Source organism: Rhincodon typus, chromosome 2 (assembly GCF_021869965.1).
Source record: "Rhincodon typus isolate 14 chromosome 2, sRhiTyp1.1, whole genome shotgun sequence".
In the NCBI taxonomy this organism is placed as follows: domain Eukaryota; kingdom Metazoa; phylum Chordata; class Chondrichthyes; order Orectolobiformes; family Rhincodontidae; genus Rhincodon; species Rhincodon typus.
Window position 1 is genome coordinate 61,564,754 of NC_063333.1, and position 15,788 is coordinate 61,580,541.

Sequence of the window (15,788 nt, forward strand, 5' to 3'; positions counted from 1 at the left end):
CAGCCTTCCTGCTCCTCTGATGCTGCTTGGCCTGCTGTGTTCATCCAGCTCTACACCTTGTTATCTCACTATTAACAGCCATGCCGTAAGTTCTCGAATTTCCTCCCCAGGCTGTTTTCTCTTTACCTTTTTCTTTAGGGTACTTGTTAAAACCTCTTTCAGCAAGTTTACGTTCATCTTCCTTAATATCTCAAATGGTTTTGTGTCAAGTTTTGATTAATAACACTCCCCTGAAGCACCTCAGGATGTTTCCCTATGTTAAAACCAGTATGAAGAAAGGGAGCTGCTCAAATGCTTGTTCGATGTTACCACAATCATCTGTTTCCTGGCTTACAGCACTCAGTTTGTATGCTGGCACTTTTTAAAAAATGTGTATTTTCACTGAAAACTGAATTTGAAGGTCAGGTTTTCAGTCAATCAAAAGCTTGCAAGTTAAGAGTTCATAAGGTCAATGGAACAATTTTAAGCATGCAATTTGCACCAAATCATAGAATCTTTCAAAACATTCATGCTCATAGAAGTCTACAGCATAGAAAAAGGTCCTTTAGAACATCAAGTCTATGCCAGTCAAAAACCACCACCTAATTATTCCAATCCTATTTTCCAGCTTTGGCTTTTTACATCTTGGCATTACAAGTGTACATCTAAATATTACTAAAATGTTATGAGGGTTAATGCTTCTACCATCCCTCAGGCAGTGAGTTCCAGATTCCCATCATGCTGTGAGTGAAAAAAGTTTCCCTAACTTCCCTTCTAAACCTCCTGGCCTTACCTTAGATCTATGCCCCCTGGTCACTAAACCCTTTCCCAGGGAAAAGGTCTCTTCTGTATCTATGCTCCCCATAATTTTATGCCCTCATTCATGTGCCCTCTCAATCTCCTCTGCCCTGCGTAAAACCAAAGGGTCCCCACCCGAAACGTCAGCTTTCCTGTTCCTCTGATGCTGCCTGACTTGCAGTGTTCCTCCAATTCCACACTTTGTTATCCAGTCTATCCAATCTCTCCTCATAACTCAAACTCTTTAGCCCAGACAACATCCTGGTCAATCTCCTCTTCACTCTCTCCAGTGCAATCACATCATTCTTATAATGTGGATTCCAGAACTGCATACTGTACTCTAGTTGTGGCCTCACTCGCATTTTACGCAGTTCTAGGATAACCTCCCTGCTCAAACTCTTTGCCTCGGCTAATAAGGGCAAGTATCCCATATACCTTCTTAACCACTTTGCCTGCCCTGATACTTTAAGGGACTGATATGCAAGCACACCAAGGTCCCTCTGATCCTTGGTGCTCACCAAGGTCCTACCATTCATTATGTATTCCATTGCCTTGTTTGTCCTGCCCAAGTGCATCATTGGTCACCAAAGAAACTAATTCACCATAACAATGGACCAATTAAAAACTCATATTCTTGACTGTGAGTAACACAGTGAAATAATTTTACCTGAAAAATTCAACCAGTACAGTAATTTACCTGTTGCCAAATTATTGTTTTTAAGTTTAGAGTGTACAGTCTCTGTCACAAGAGCTTACAAGAAAGAGGCTGATGCACCTTTCCCAAAGACCAGGCTGTTTGAATCATACTACTGTACTTTTTCCACAGTAGAAACATCAATTAATAAGGGACATATGTTCAAAATAAAAGGGGGGCAAGTTTAAAGGAAATGTGAGGGGCAAATTTTTTCACAGAGGGTGGTAAGTGTCTGGAATGTACTGACAGGATGTAGTTGAAGCAGATACAATAGCAATGTTGAAGAGGCACCTTGACAGATATATGAGATAACAAGGTGTAGAGCTGGATGAACACAGCAGGCCACAGCATCAGAGGAGCAGGAAGGCTGACGTTTCGGGCCTAGACGCTTCTTCAGACCCTTCTTCACCTACTATCTCTTGAGAGATATATGATTAGGCAGGGAATAGAGGGATACAGACCACACAGAGTCAAAAAGTTTTTAAAGTTTAGAAAGGCATCGTGTTAGCGCAAGCTTGGTGAGCCAAAGGGCCTGCTGCTATGCTGTACTGTTCTTTGTTAAAACTAGATACCAGAGTCAAAGTAACTACTTCAATCACTGTTTGCCAAGATTTGTAGCAAGTCGTATTCACCTTAATTCAATGCTTTGGTTCATTAACAGCAACCAGGTTATTGTCACATCAAGATTGCTTCCCACAATCCAGAAGAGACACCATTATAGTTGTGTCTGCAGTAGGGCTTAGATTTCCCACACTGTCGAGCACTTCTGATATACAGCTGCACCCTACACTTTTCAAAGATGTCTGCATCATTGACATGAAACACATCTGCAGCTTTAAGATATGAAAATGTAAACATGAGATTGTTTAAATGTTTTCACTGTAAAAAATATCTGCAACAAAAACAAAACCTTTCATTTGTCTCAGGAAAGGAATGTCACTGTGAACTCCAAAGCAAAGAAAACTTTGGATTCAGGTTGTGTAGCAAGAATAACAAAGGCTGTTAGCACTCACCATTACTAGGGAAAAAATTTGATAGCCATTTCTGGAGAGTGCACATTCACAGTTAAATGTAAAATCAGTGCAGTTTACCCTGTTGCGCCACAAGCTTCACTGCAATGGGACATGAAGAAAGACTCTGTTACGTAACATCACACAAGGGGCATGAACTTGTTGAAGGTAACTACTGGTTATCCACAAAACGCTGCAAAAAATGTTAAGACAACAAGGTGTAGAGCTGGATGAACACAGCAGGCCAAGCAGCATCATAGGAGCAGAGAGGCTGACGTTTCGGGCCTAGACCCTTCATCAGATTAAGACTGGTGCCTTCAGGCATAAATCAGTTTAAATGGTGTGATGAGACTTACCAACTTCTGAACATCCTATCTGGTCCTGGAAGTTCTATTTTATAAATATGAAGTCTCATTCCTTTAGAATTAAATTCACGTTAGAGATTTTCGATGTTTAAAAGCATTTTGCTCTCACTTTTATCCCTTTTAATCCCATCTATCTTTCCTCTCAACTTCATTTCTGCACGTGATTTGACATCAATATAGTTATTCTAATCTATACGTCCTGGTCTAAAACTTTGGTGGGATGTTTCAATGCTAAGAGGAGGTAGGCTGTGTGTGGGTGAAACAGGTCAGGAACCCAACCCAATTCCTCCCACTCCCAGGTTTGACCCCAGTGTGTTTGTAGGTGACAACAGTGCGCTTGTGTACCTACTGGGAGAGTCAAAAAAGGACACAAACAAATCACTAATCTTTGAATTTAACTCTGCATTCATAGAGGTCTGAAGCACAGAAAATGTCCCTTCAGTCCACGGAGTCTGCACTGGTCAAAGACAATCACCAAACTATCCTAATTCCTAAGTCCCGGAGGTCCTGCTGGACAGGGTGAGGGATAGGTGAGATGTCCTCTTCTCCACGCAGCAGAGACCATGAGGCCAGACATGCCAGCCTGGTCCGTGATTGCCTCCAGGGTCAAAGCAGTCTCAGTGTTGGAAGGCCATTGATGATCTCCACTCTACTGGGCTAACAGCCACCATCTTCAATTTGCTACATCACACTCACTCCATCTCTGCTACTGCACTCACCTCTCACCAAAGCTCATGTTTTACCACACTCGTTATTGCCTGCAACATCTCTGCCATTCGTTGGCACTACCCCAAACCACGACACCACCATCACAGTTCTGATTGCCTCGACCGAGCCCAGGACTGGTATTGAGGCTTCCTTAGCTTACTGTGCCTGGGATCCTCAGTGTGAAGGCTATAGACCCCTTGACTTCACGCACCTGATGCACAACATGAAAGTTGTTTGCAGCAAGTGTAAAGTTAAAGCAACCAAAAAGTCCATTGCCCGTGTTGCTGATGGATCATTTGTATGGCATGGTTGGTAAGATTGGAACCCTTGGTAATTTGGGCTGTTAGGACAGTGTTTAATGCACAATAATGATCACCAATTGGGAATTTGCTGCAGCTTAGTGAAAATCTGCTTAGTATGATATGCGGTGAGATATCTCTGTCAAGATGGGCCTCACCAAATATCTCGCTCAATTCTGCTGCATGTCCTGTTGTAGCCCCACGTTGCTCAGAGCCTGCTGAGATTCTGCTAAAAGGTACAGTTCAAATGAGACAAGGAACTCAAAGCAGGGTTTACAGACAGAGCATGAGCCGTCTCGACATGTGAGAGTGCCTGCCCTTGAGCAAACTCAACCTTTCAGGATTGTTGCTGACATCTACAGACTCCTCCTGAAACCAAGACCTCATAACTAGTGGAGAAGCAGGTAAGGGTGGCATTGCTAGTGGCTATAAAGTTAACTACTGTTGGTTGTCCCTTCTATAACCCTGCATTTCTCTATCTCCATGGGATGCTTGTTCTCCTTGCAGAAGAGAATGCGAGCTACGAGACGCATCATGGAATGTCAAAGGGTTGGGAAAGATATCATTTGTGGGAGATCAATGTCAGAGATAAGAACATGAAAAGCATCAGCACTGCTGCTGAGATGGGAGGTGTGGCTGGACAGAGGCAGCAAAGAGTGGACCCACCAGATACATTTATGAGGATTGCCTTGAGTACTGAACCTGAAAATGGAACACGCTTCCCAAACCTTCTACCTTCATTTTATCTCCTGCAGTACTGAGTCGGAGTGTAAACGACTGTACTCCTGCTGCGTACTGCATCTGCCACTCGCTGCCATGTCTGTTTCGTTTCAGAAGCTGGCCTCTTTCACTCAGCTTTGGGATAGAACAGCTTAGATCAGGTCCCACAGCAAGACCTAATAAATCAAAATATCGTTCAGCTATTCTCAATCCTGCCATGGACCATTTCATTAGAAATCCTTCCTTTGACAGATCTGGTTAAAAAGTCTGGAAGTGGGACGCTAATGCTAAGTTAATGAGCTCCAGAAAAGTCTGCTTCAATTGTAAATGAATTCCTGAACCCATTGACAATCTCCCCCACTGTAAAAGCGTTTGCACTGTTAAGCTTCCAGCCTCTGTCTCGGTAGAAATTCTACATTCTGATTAATAAGGAAGCGCTGTCACATACATCAGTCATGCACCCTAAGGCCCCATCATGAAATGATGATCTTAACAACAACTTATGTATGTATCAGCTTTCAGTCACATCTTAAAGTTCTTCACAGGAATATTATAAAGCAAACTTACTAATAATTAAATTACTGGCCAAAACGTCTGTGCAAAGCCCTAAGCACAAGAAATGGTGCACACCATTCTTTTAATGATGTTCACAACATCAGGGTAACTAAGTTGATATTTCTCAGAGAAATGCACCTCATTCCTTCTTGATTTTTTGCACTTCGTAATAAAAGAACTACTGAACGTTATATAAATAAGAACAGAATGTTCAACATACTAAGTAACTCAACTATCCAAAAAGCAAATTGCAGGAAGCTGCATTTGAGAAATCTTTGCTAAGTTTGACTTGGAGAACTACCTTCCTGGAGCAAAGCCATAGCTGAAGCAGCTGGAAACCCAGATATCACAGTTACTGTTGGGCTATATTAATTTGCCATTTATGTCCCAAACATTTAACTATTTCTCACCACAAAAGCAGGATTTTCTTTTCATGTAAGAAAGCATTGAGATTACAAATATTCTTCTTACTAAAATACAAATGCTCATTTTTTATTAAGCTTCTTACCACGAAACTGCTGATATTTATTCAGGGCATTAAACTGAACCTTTACAGAAGTTAACCACAGAATCTGTGGCTTAAATAAAACTTTAAAGTTATTTTGTTTTGTGGAAGTGATAGACATTGTCTACGGTTCTTTCAAAAAAAAGCATGGGAATTTTGAAAATTGGATGTAGCTGTTTCACAAACAACATAATCATCCACATTCAGCAACTCTGAATTTATTCACTCTTTGCCCTATTACCTAGAAATAAGATCACAACTAAATACTGTATATTGCAGTGCTTTATTCAAAACTTCTGCAATCTGCAATTTTTAAATTATTTTCACAACATATTGATGAATTATATTCTTGAAGCATGCTTTCCTTGGTCCAGAATGCCTCAAAGGAATTATGCCTCTGGTATTTTTCAGATTTTGAATCTTCAGCAATCACCACTCCATTAGGTATATATTGATTTTCAAGTTTACAAAGCCAATCTTTGCAGTAAACAAATTTTGTTTTATTGAACCTTTGACTGTATAAATCTGGCAAGTCACCAATTCCACATCAAACTATTGTTTACAGATCTTTTAAATGTGCTCCTGCCTCTTTCAATGAATTGGTTTTAATCCCCAGGGTGGACCTTTTTTTCTGTTTACATTCAATAATAATGGTGTCAGATTGTGGGAACTTGGAGTACTTCTGAACAGGATTGTTTAATCTTCTTCTTATCTGAAGTGTTGGCATTCTTTTCCTTGCTTGCTGATGATGCCAGTAAGGTAGCTCTTTCAGACACAAGATCAGATTTCTAGGTCACCTTTTGTTAAGAGATACAAATTATGACTTGTTCAGGTAAGTTTTTGCATACAGAATAAAACAAAGCATACTTGAAAGCAAATGTATTCAACACTTGCTATTTACCATTTTAAGTACTCGAATACTGACATTCGTGGACCTTCCTTTTCAGGCTCATGCCTGCCATATACATCTTTAAAACAAATGCATCACGTAAACTCCACTGAGTGCATTAATAACTAAAGTATAATTTTTTTTATTTTGCATATCTGTAAATTATTGATAGCATGGTTGTACAAAGCTATCCTAATTTTTTGCAATAAGCCCACTTGATAGAACCCTGGAGAATGGCCTTAAATGTAAGATAGCAACAGGAGGCTGGAAGAACACAGCAGGCCAGGCAGCATCTGGAGGAAAGGAGCAGTCAACATTTCAGGTATTACCCTTCTTCAGGACGGGATGTGGGGGTAGGGGAAGCTGCAGATAAAGGGGCAGGGGGAAGGGGTGGAGGCGGAATGGTGGTGATAGGTAGACACTAGTGGTAGGTACAACGTGGTTGGTCAATGGGAGGGATGAATCCGGTTGATGGCTGGAAGGGACGGTCAGAAGGTGGAATGGAAGGGAGGATGTGGAGCTGGGAGGGGAGGTGAGGAATGGGTAGGAAGGTTATTAGAGATTGGAGAACCCAATGTTGAGTCCTCCAGGCTGGAGGGTGCCCAGGTGGAAGATAAGATGTTGTCCTCAAATTTGCGCTCCAAGTCACTACAACACTGGATTTGCCCGAGGAGGGACCTGTCGGAGGGGGAGTGGGGCAGGGAGTTGAAATGGGCGGTGACTGGGAGGTTAGGTTGGCCGTTATGGGCCAGGTGGAGATGCTCAGTGAAATGGTCACCTAGTCTACGTTTGGTGTCACCGATGTAGAGAAGACCACATCAGGAGCAGATGTAGGTGAAACTCTGCCTCACATGGAAGGACCGTTTAGGGCCTTGAATGGTGGTGAGGGAGGTGGTGTGTGGGCAGGTGTTGCATCTTTTACGGTTACAAGGAAAGGTACCAGACGGGTTGGAGTGGTTGGTGGGGAGTGTGGTGAATGGAATAGTTCTTGCGGAAGGCAGAGAGAGGTGGGGAGTGGAAGATGTTCCGGGTAGTGGGGTCTAATTGGAGGTAGAAGTGTTTGAGGATGATACATTGGATGCGGAGGCCTAAAACATTGATGCTAGTGAGCAGGACTGAGGAAGGTCAAAAAAACATTGTTGGAGGCACGGTCTGGTTAAAGTTGCTGTCTGGCAGCAAAACTAAAAGGTGACTGTTAATACTCCAGTCCAATAATTTTATGAAATTATTAAGTACACTTAACCACTTTGATTTGAACACTCCAAAGTCTGTGGCAATCAAGAAGGCAGCTCACCACCACTTCCTCAAGGGAAATTAGGAACAGGCAAGAAATGCTACACTCACCACTGCCACTCACATCCCATGAACAAATTTAAAAAAAAATTAGGACTGATTAGGGACGAAAAAGGGCATTTACACATGGGCCAGGGAATGGATACTATTGTATACCTTTTTACGTAGATCTCTGTGCATATTGGGGATTGGGTGCCACAGTGGTAATGTCACTGGACTATTAATCCAGAGACTCAGGCTAATGTTCTGGCACATGGTTTCAAATTCCACCCTGGAAGGTGACAAATTTTGAATTCAGTAAAATCTGGAATCAAAAACTGGTATAATGGTAACCATATAACATCATGCCATTGCCAACTGTCATAAAAACCCATCTGGCTCAGCAAGCTCTTTAGGCTGCTATCCATACTTGGTCTGGCCCACACGTGACTGCATACACACAGCAACTTAGGTGCCTTCCAAAATGTCGTAGAGAGCCGACGGCAACTGGAAAGGACAACAAATGCTGACTGTGCCGCCGCCACTCATATCAAATTCAAGAATTTTTAAAGAAGGATCATGGCAAAAAGAGGTGGGAGGTCAGACACCTGAAGTGTTTAAAATTAATGCAGTATTACAACTTAGAACAGTACAGCACAGGAACAGGCCCTTCAGCCCACCACGTCCACGCCGATCATGATGCCATTCTAAACAATACATTTGCCTGCATATGGTCTGTATCCCTCTATCCCCCGTCTGTTCATGTGTCTGTCTAAATGTCTCTTACATGTTGCTATCGTATCTGCTTCTACCACCTCACCCGTATCCTTTGACAACCTTCCTCACAATCCACAACTCTATCAATTTTCAAAGATAGCAAGAACTTCAGATGCTGGAGCCAGAGATAACACTGTGTGAAGCTGGAAGAACACAGCAGGCTAGGCAGCATCAGAGGAATAGGAAAATCGACATTTCGGGTCGGGACCCCTGATGAAGGGTCCGGGCCCCAAACAGTGACTTTCCTGCTCCTCTGATGCTGCCTGGCCTGCTGTGTTCCTCCAGCTTCACACAGTGTTGACTCCATTAATTTTCATTTTGTTTTAAAACTTACCAATCAACCCACCAATATTTTCATCTAAATCATTTATATATTTTGTATGTGTCTGTGTGTTTATATATCAAGTGAGGTCCCAGGAATGATCCTTGTAGAACAACACTGGTCTCAGACTTCCTGTCAGAACAAACATCCCTCTACAACTACCCTTTGTCTTCCAATTTTACCAACCCAATTTTACATCCAATTTATTAATTCACTGTGGAACCCATACGCATAATCATCTGGACCAGGCTAGCATGAGAGATTTTGCCAAATGCTTTAGTAAAGTCCACGTAGACATATCCACTGCCCTACCCTAATCAATCATCTTTGTCACTTCCTTAAAAACCTCAACCAAATTTGTGAGCCAAGACTTTCCCCTCACAAAGCCATACTGACTATCCCCAATCAGTCCACTCATTTCCAACTGCGAGTAAATCTTGTCCCTTAGAAACTTCTCCAATAATTTCCCTACCACTGACCTAAGGCTCACCAGCCTATAATTTCCTGGATTATCCCTGTTGCACCTCTAAAAGAAATGGACATGAGCTATTTTCCAGTCTTCTGGGTGGCTAAAGAGGATACAAAGATCTTTGTTAAGGCCTTACCTCTCTCAGTATCCTAAGATAGATCTCATCAGACCCTGAGGTCTTATCTACTTTCATGTTTTCCAATGTATTGGAAAGGTTGTTTGTACTTAAAGTTGATCAGGCATCATGACAGCATGCAAAACATTGAAAAATACAGAGGGAAGTGAGAGTGTAAAATGCAGAGGAGCTGGGTAATTGCAAATATTACCCTGTTGTTCAAAAATGGGTGTAAAGATAAGGCCAGGTCAATTACAGATCAGTCCTGCCATGGGGATGCTTCTCAAAATGATCAGTCAAAACTAAATTAATAGTCACTTGAACAAATGTAGGTTAATTATGAAAAGACAGTACTGAAGTGTTTTGTGAGGATGCAAGTGGGTGGAAAGAGAGTGAAGGCACATGGGTGACCGATTGGGTAAGCAGTGAGATGAAGGCACATGGGTGAGCGGTGAGGTGAGGGCACATGGGTGAGCGGTGAGGGGAGGGCACGTGGGTGAGCAGTGAGGTGAGGATACGGGATGCCCCCAATCTCCACCCCGTGCTTCTGGGTCCAGTTCCCCATTCTCCCTCTCCCAGGTCCCAAACCCGCTTCGCTCCCGAGTCCCATCGCAGGCCGAATTCCCCCAAAGCCATTCAAATGCACATCTGTGAACTTAAGCAACACATCGTGTGCACGCACTGGTGTCAATAAATGCAGCCAAATTTTAAAGGCACAAAGCTTAAACATATTCCTGTATTTGCAGAGGACAGGTCCTTATGTGTATGATTGTATGCCACTGTAGCAAGGGTAAACGAGCCACATTACAATCACCACTCATTATCTTAAATTGATTGTTAGCATAACTATTAGCGCACTCAGAATCGTTCATCAAATGCTGCCACTTGTGGAATCATATAAACAGTAGATATTTTGAATTTTGCAAGCATGGACTGGTTGATCGACTGTGTATCCCACCTATTACAAGAAAAAAAACATTGGAGAAACAGATGGCCATGATGAACAGATCTGTGAACTGAGTAGTCAGGGGCTTTAAGCAATTATCCTTAAGGCTCACTCCTCTGGGTGTTATTTCACCTTGTTTTGACTTCCATTATTTTAAGCTTTTGGTACATGGTGTTAGTGTTTCTTCATTCAATTGCAATGTGGACCAGACAGCTTTTTTTTAAACACAAATGACTGGTTAATGTAGCAGTGGAGTGCATAAATTCCACACTTTGTACGTAATGTTGAAATATTTTAAACACAGTCACAGCAGAATTCACATAATGTTCATTCCACGGAAAGCACCCCAGGTAGATTTCTTTTCAGAAAAGTCATTAACAAAGTATTAGCAAATTCCACATGCCTCAACAATGCAAAACAATTTTTCAAGGTCGAACTTTAGTTTATATTTGTGAACTGTTTAATAGCATTGGTTTTAACCTTTGAACACCATCAGTATGAGAAAAATGAAATATATTTCTTAAACATATCCCTTACACAAAATGATAATACCACATAATTTACTCCCCAGTCTATGATATCCCAAAGTAACCTGACTACCAGTGCTGTTCTTAGTTGAGGGGGAACATTAGATAATAGGAATAATTCTTCATTCAATTTTATTCTTTGTTTAGGCAATTTCCCATCATAGAATCACAAAATTAGTACGTGCAAAGGTCAGTTGGCCCATCATATCTGCACGGCTCTCCAAATGAACATCCTGACTTTGTGCAGATATCATGCTTTCCCCCATACCCTTCTACATTATTTAATTTACAACAAACATACAATGCTCTCAAGAATACCTCAATTGAACTCATTTCTACCAATCTTCCAGGCAGCACATTTGAGGTGAAAGCCACTTGGGTGAAAATGTTTTTTCTCACATTATATACACATCTTCTGAAAATCACTTTAAAGCTCTGCCTTCTCATTCTTGATCCTCATACAAGCAGAAACAGTTTCCCTTTCTACTCTGTCCAACCCATCATGACTGTGAAAATGTTTGACAGATCTTCTTTGAGCCTTCTTCGTTCCAAGCAAAATAGTCCCAAATTCTCCAATTTATTCTCAGAACTAAAGTATCTCACCACTGGAGCATTCTTGAAAATCTCTTCTGCACTCTCTCCAGTGTGTTTGCATCCTTCCTGTGGTGTGGAGCCAGAACCATACACCATACTCCAACTGAGATCTAACAAGCATCTTATACAAATGCAACATCACCTCTTTGTTTTTATACTTTTATGCCCCTTTTAATAAAGCTCAGGATTCTTTAAGATTTATTAACTACTCTCTCCACTTATCCTGCGACTTCTCTGATCTGTCGACAAATACATTGAAGTGTATTACGCGTATACTCATTTTGCAAACAGCCGACAACATGAATTACTTTAAAACTGTACCCCATATTTTATGCTATCTGTTTGTGCCCTTGCAACAAAAATGCATCATTCTATACTGCATTCACTCTCCACTGAACTTCATCTGCCATACATCTGCCCACTGCATCAACTTGTTAATATGATCAGGAAAGGATCTTAATTCTGCCCCCTGGGAACTCCACTACAAACCTCCTCTTAGTCTTTAAAAAAAAAATCCATTGGCCATTACTTCCTCTTTCCTATCACTCAACTCACGCCAATCTGTGTCTGCACACAAAAAAAACAGGTATGTTCAACAGCTGGGCAGCGCAATTAGCAAATTTCTGCAGTATGTTATTGGACAATTGATTTTTACTTGTTTCAATGTTTAAGAATTTCAGTCAAACAAATTACCTAATACACTTCATTCATTACTTGACAAACAAGCTGCTTACTTTGAGAAGTACAGTTCTGCCTCAGCAGTTAGTTTAAAGTTTTTTTGGCCACATCAGTGCGATCAACCATGGCTCAGTAGCAGCATTCTCACATTAGTTTCAAGTTTCACTCCGAGGTTCTGAATTGTAATCCAAACTGCCAGTTTGGCGCAGTACCTAAGAAGTGTTCCATTATCAGAAATGCTGTCTTTCAGATGAGATGTTAATCCGAGGTTCCATTTGCCTTCTCAGATAGATGGCAATGATCACATGGCATTATTTTTCAACAGCATCTTGCTGGTGTCTTGGTCACTATTTATTCCTCAACAATTATCACTAAAACAAATTTTATCTGGTATTCTACCTCACTGCTAGTTGTCAGATCTCACTGCGCAAAACTTATTTGAAGTATATTCAAATTACAGCAGTAAACACACTTTAAAAGTATATTATTGGGAATAAAGTTGGGAAATACCCAGATGATTAAAGGTACAACATAAAATCAAAGTTCTTCCCGCATAAAAGTTCAGAAGCCAATGTGTCAAATTTCCCATCGATTAATAATTGAAACAATCACCTTTTGTTCTGACTTACCTTTGACTCACATTTCTTGTGACACGCATATTTGCAAACTGGAAAAGAACAATGAAAACAAATTAAATACAGTAGTTGATAGTAAAAGCCATTTCCCTTAAAATTAACCCCTCTCTGAAATTCTAAAAGCTGTTGGGGCTGTTTGAGTCTCTTTCAATTATCAACCCCAACTTCCTTTTTTTTAAGTTGGAAGGACTAAGCAGGTATAATGCATTTCTTTAGCTTTTTTTTGCATTCCATACTCGATCCATCAAGACACCTCCAAATAACAAGTTTCAACCCAATATAACGGAATTGGATGGGCATAAAGGCATGCAAACTGTGAGAAGTGAAACACATTGTGCCTTGAAATTATGAACTGAATTGGTACTGTATGGTTAAAAATCTGCAACGCCAAATGTCATTGCATCACTCTGCAAAGGACACATATTATTCCATATGAATTTTTGCCAGTTTCTGCTTTTCAGCCACTTAATTCTTTTTTTAAAATCACACCATGGATGGTGTTTGATTTCTTATTGATAGCAAAACTAAGAACTAACTGACCAATAGTGGTGTTACGATTTTTAAGTCCTCAGTAAGAAAGTCTTTTTTTATTATTTCATGGACAGTCTTTAGCTGCCATGTCACCTATTACTAACTTAAACAAAAAAGACAGAATTGTTATAAAAACCTATCCTTTCACTTGTGCCATAAAACATAACTAAAAAGAAGAAAAAGTGGCTAAATTTCAAAAACTCTAACAAATTACTACCTAGCAATCACGCCCCTTTTTGATTACTCCTGATTTCTGTTCTTTCATTTGCTTCCCTGAAAGTTGCAATTACTGATAGGTGACAGTTTACTTATGGCAAAGCCTTAACAGCCACTCAGATTAGTTCAGGCTATCAGCAGAGAAATGAGATGAAACATGGGGCTTTCCATAATACAGGTGAATTTGCTTTCAACTCACTTTCACAGCCCTAAATGAAGACTGAACCTTTGAGACATTAGTATTCAATGGACTGTTGAGCTCTAGTCATGCTACTAACTTGACAAGGAATGAGCAACCCCTTTATTTATTAAAACTGCGCAGATCACAGCTATTCTAAGGCAGAAAGTGATGCAGATCCTTACCGAAGCAAAGGATTCTAGATATTTTTACTCCTTAACAAGAAGGATTGTAAAGTTGAACATGTTTTCTTTGTTTTTCCACCTTTATATTCTATGTTTTGGTTTATTTTTCTGTGTTTTAAGGTGGCGCTGGAGAGTGGCCATCTTAAAACATCTTATACAACAACACTTTTCACTGTATTTTGTAACAAAACACATGTGACCACAAATAAATCAAATCAAATCAAACTGTTCGAGGAGAGGATGTTATTACACACCTTTGGGGCATATGGGATTTGAACCCTGGCGTCCTGGCTCACAGGTAGGGACACTACCACTGCACCACAAGAACACTGAGCTATAGAGTTTCGTATAAGATGATGGAATTAATTATCAGGTACAAATCAGAAGAATGAACAGAGAGTAATCACCTCACAAATAGCCAACATGAGTTCAAAAGTGGAAGATTCTGTCAGACAAATCTTCCTGAATTTTTTGAAGAGTTGACATTTTAAATGAAATGCAGGAGGCTTAGACATCCAAGGGACACTGGATAGAATTCCACATGGAGGATTACCGATAAAATTCAAATTCAGGGTACATCGTGGATTCTGATATTAAGTTGGAAAGGTTTGAAAGCAGCATTGTGTTGGGACAAGTGGAATTTTTCATTTTCAATGATAGCTTGCAGTTTGATACAGTGCAAACTGGAGCAGAAATGGGCAAGACATTTGTTTGAAAGGGAAGTTTAAAGATACTTAGCAGGCTTAGCAGATCTGACACTTAATATATCCACACAATGCAGAGCAGCAATAAAGAAAATAAAGAAAGTCAATAGCAGTATGTATTCCACAGCTGAAACAATGAAATACAAGTCACGATCAAGCTGAAGGTATCGGAGTTAGGCAACACCCTGAGTGTCACATTCATTCCAATTACATTCAAGTGCTGGAGACAGTCCAAAGCACGATTGGGTTGATTCTTTCTTTCAGCATGCTGAATTAGATAGAAAGATGAAGACAACTTGGACTTTTCAGCCTTGAAATGTTGCAACGTATACCATATAGCAGATGATAGTCAAAATATTGCAAGATAAATCTGAAATTTGAGTGGGACAAGGAGCAACAAGTTGAAATTAGTCAAAAGACTTGTTTTTTCAATTGCTAAATGCTTAACGCATAAAGACTCTTTCTGATGATGTGCAAAATATATTGTCAGTCTACTCCCAGAAGAAGTTCTATTTTCAAACAGAAGTATTTGTCACACATCAGTGTTTATGTGGGAGCCAACACGACTATCTTAGCAAATCAATGTCAATGTGAAATTAGACCACAAATATTAAGGTTTATCACTTGACTTAATATCCAAGACTTATAGCAAACTTTATAAGGAGACTGCGGACCTATAACTTGACAAAACCAGACAACCCAAATGGATTGTATGAAACCAACTACCTTAGAATGACCATTTTTAACCAGAGGCACTGAAACTCTTAGAAACTCAGAAAACAGGAACAGATGTAGCCCACTCGGCCCTTTCAGCCTGCTTCACCATTCAATATGATTATGACCGATCAACTACTCAGTAACCTGATCCTGCCTTCACCCCATACACTTTGATATCTGGGGATGCTTTTACCTTGGGCCCTGCCAGTTCATTGCCCAGGAGTAAGTTACCCCATCCACAAGCAGAGTGGGGATGAATCCCGTGGTCACTGGTCCCAAACGGTCACAATTCCAGGTGCACCCAGTGAATACACAGAGATAAGAATTAAGAGCAGCAGAGAAGCCTGTTCCACGATTCAATAAGATCATGGCCCATCTGTTTGTGTTTCAACTTCCATAT

General features: G+C 40.6%; 1 protein-coding gene across 1 annotated transcript in view; it reads right to left on the minus strand.

Annotated features, from left to right (window-relative positions):
• Positions 1 to 15,788, minus strand: part of LOC109927512 (tensin-3) — a 381,339-nt gene that overhangs the window by 210,527 nt on the left and 155,024 nt on the right. Inside the window, exon 3 of the mRNA XM_048608151.1 lies at positions 12,852 to 12,889. Coding sequence (XP_048464108.1) covers positions 12,852 to 12,889 — 38 coding nt within the window. The remainder of the gene's footprint in view (positions 1 to 12,851; positions 12,890 to 15,788) is intronic.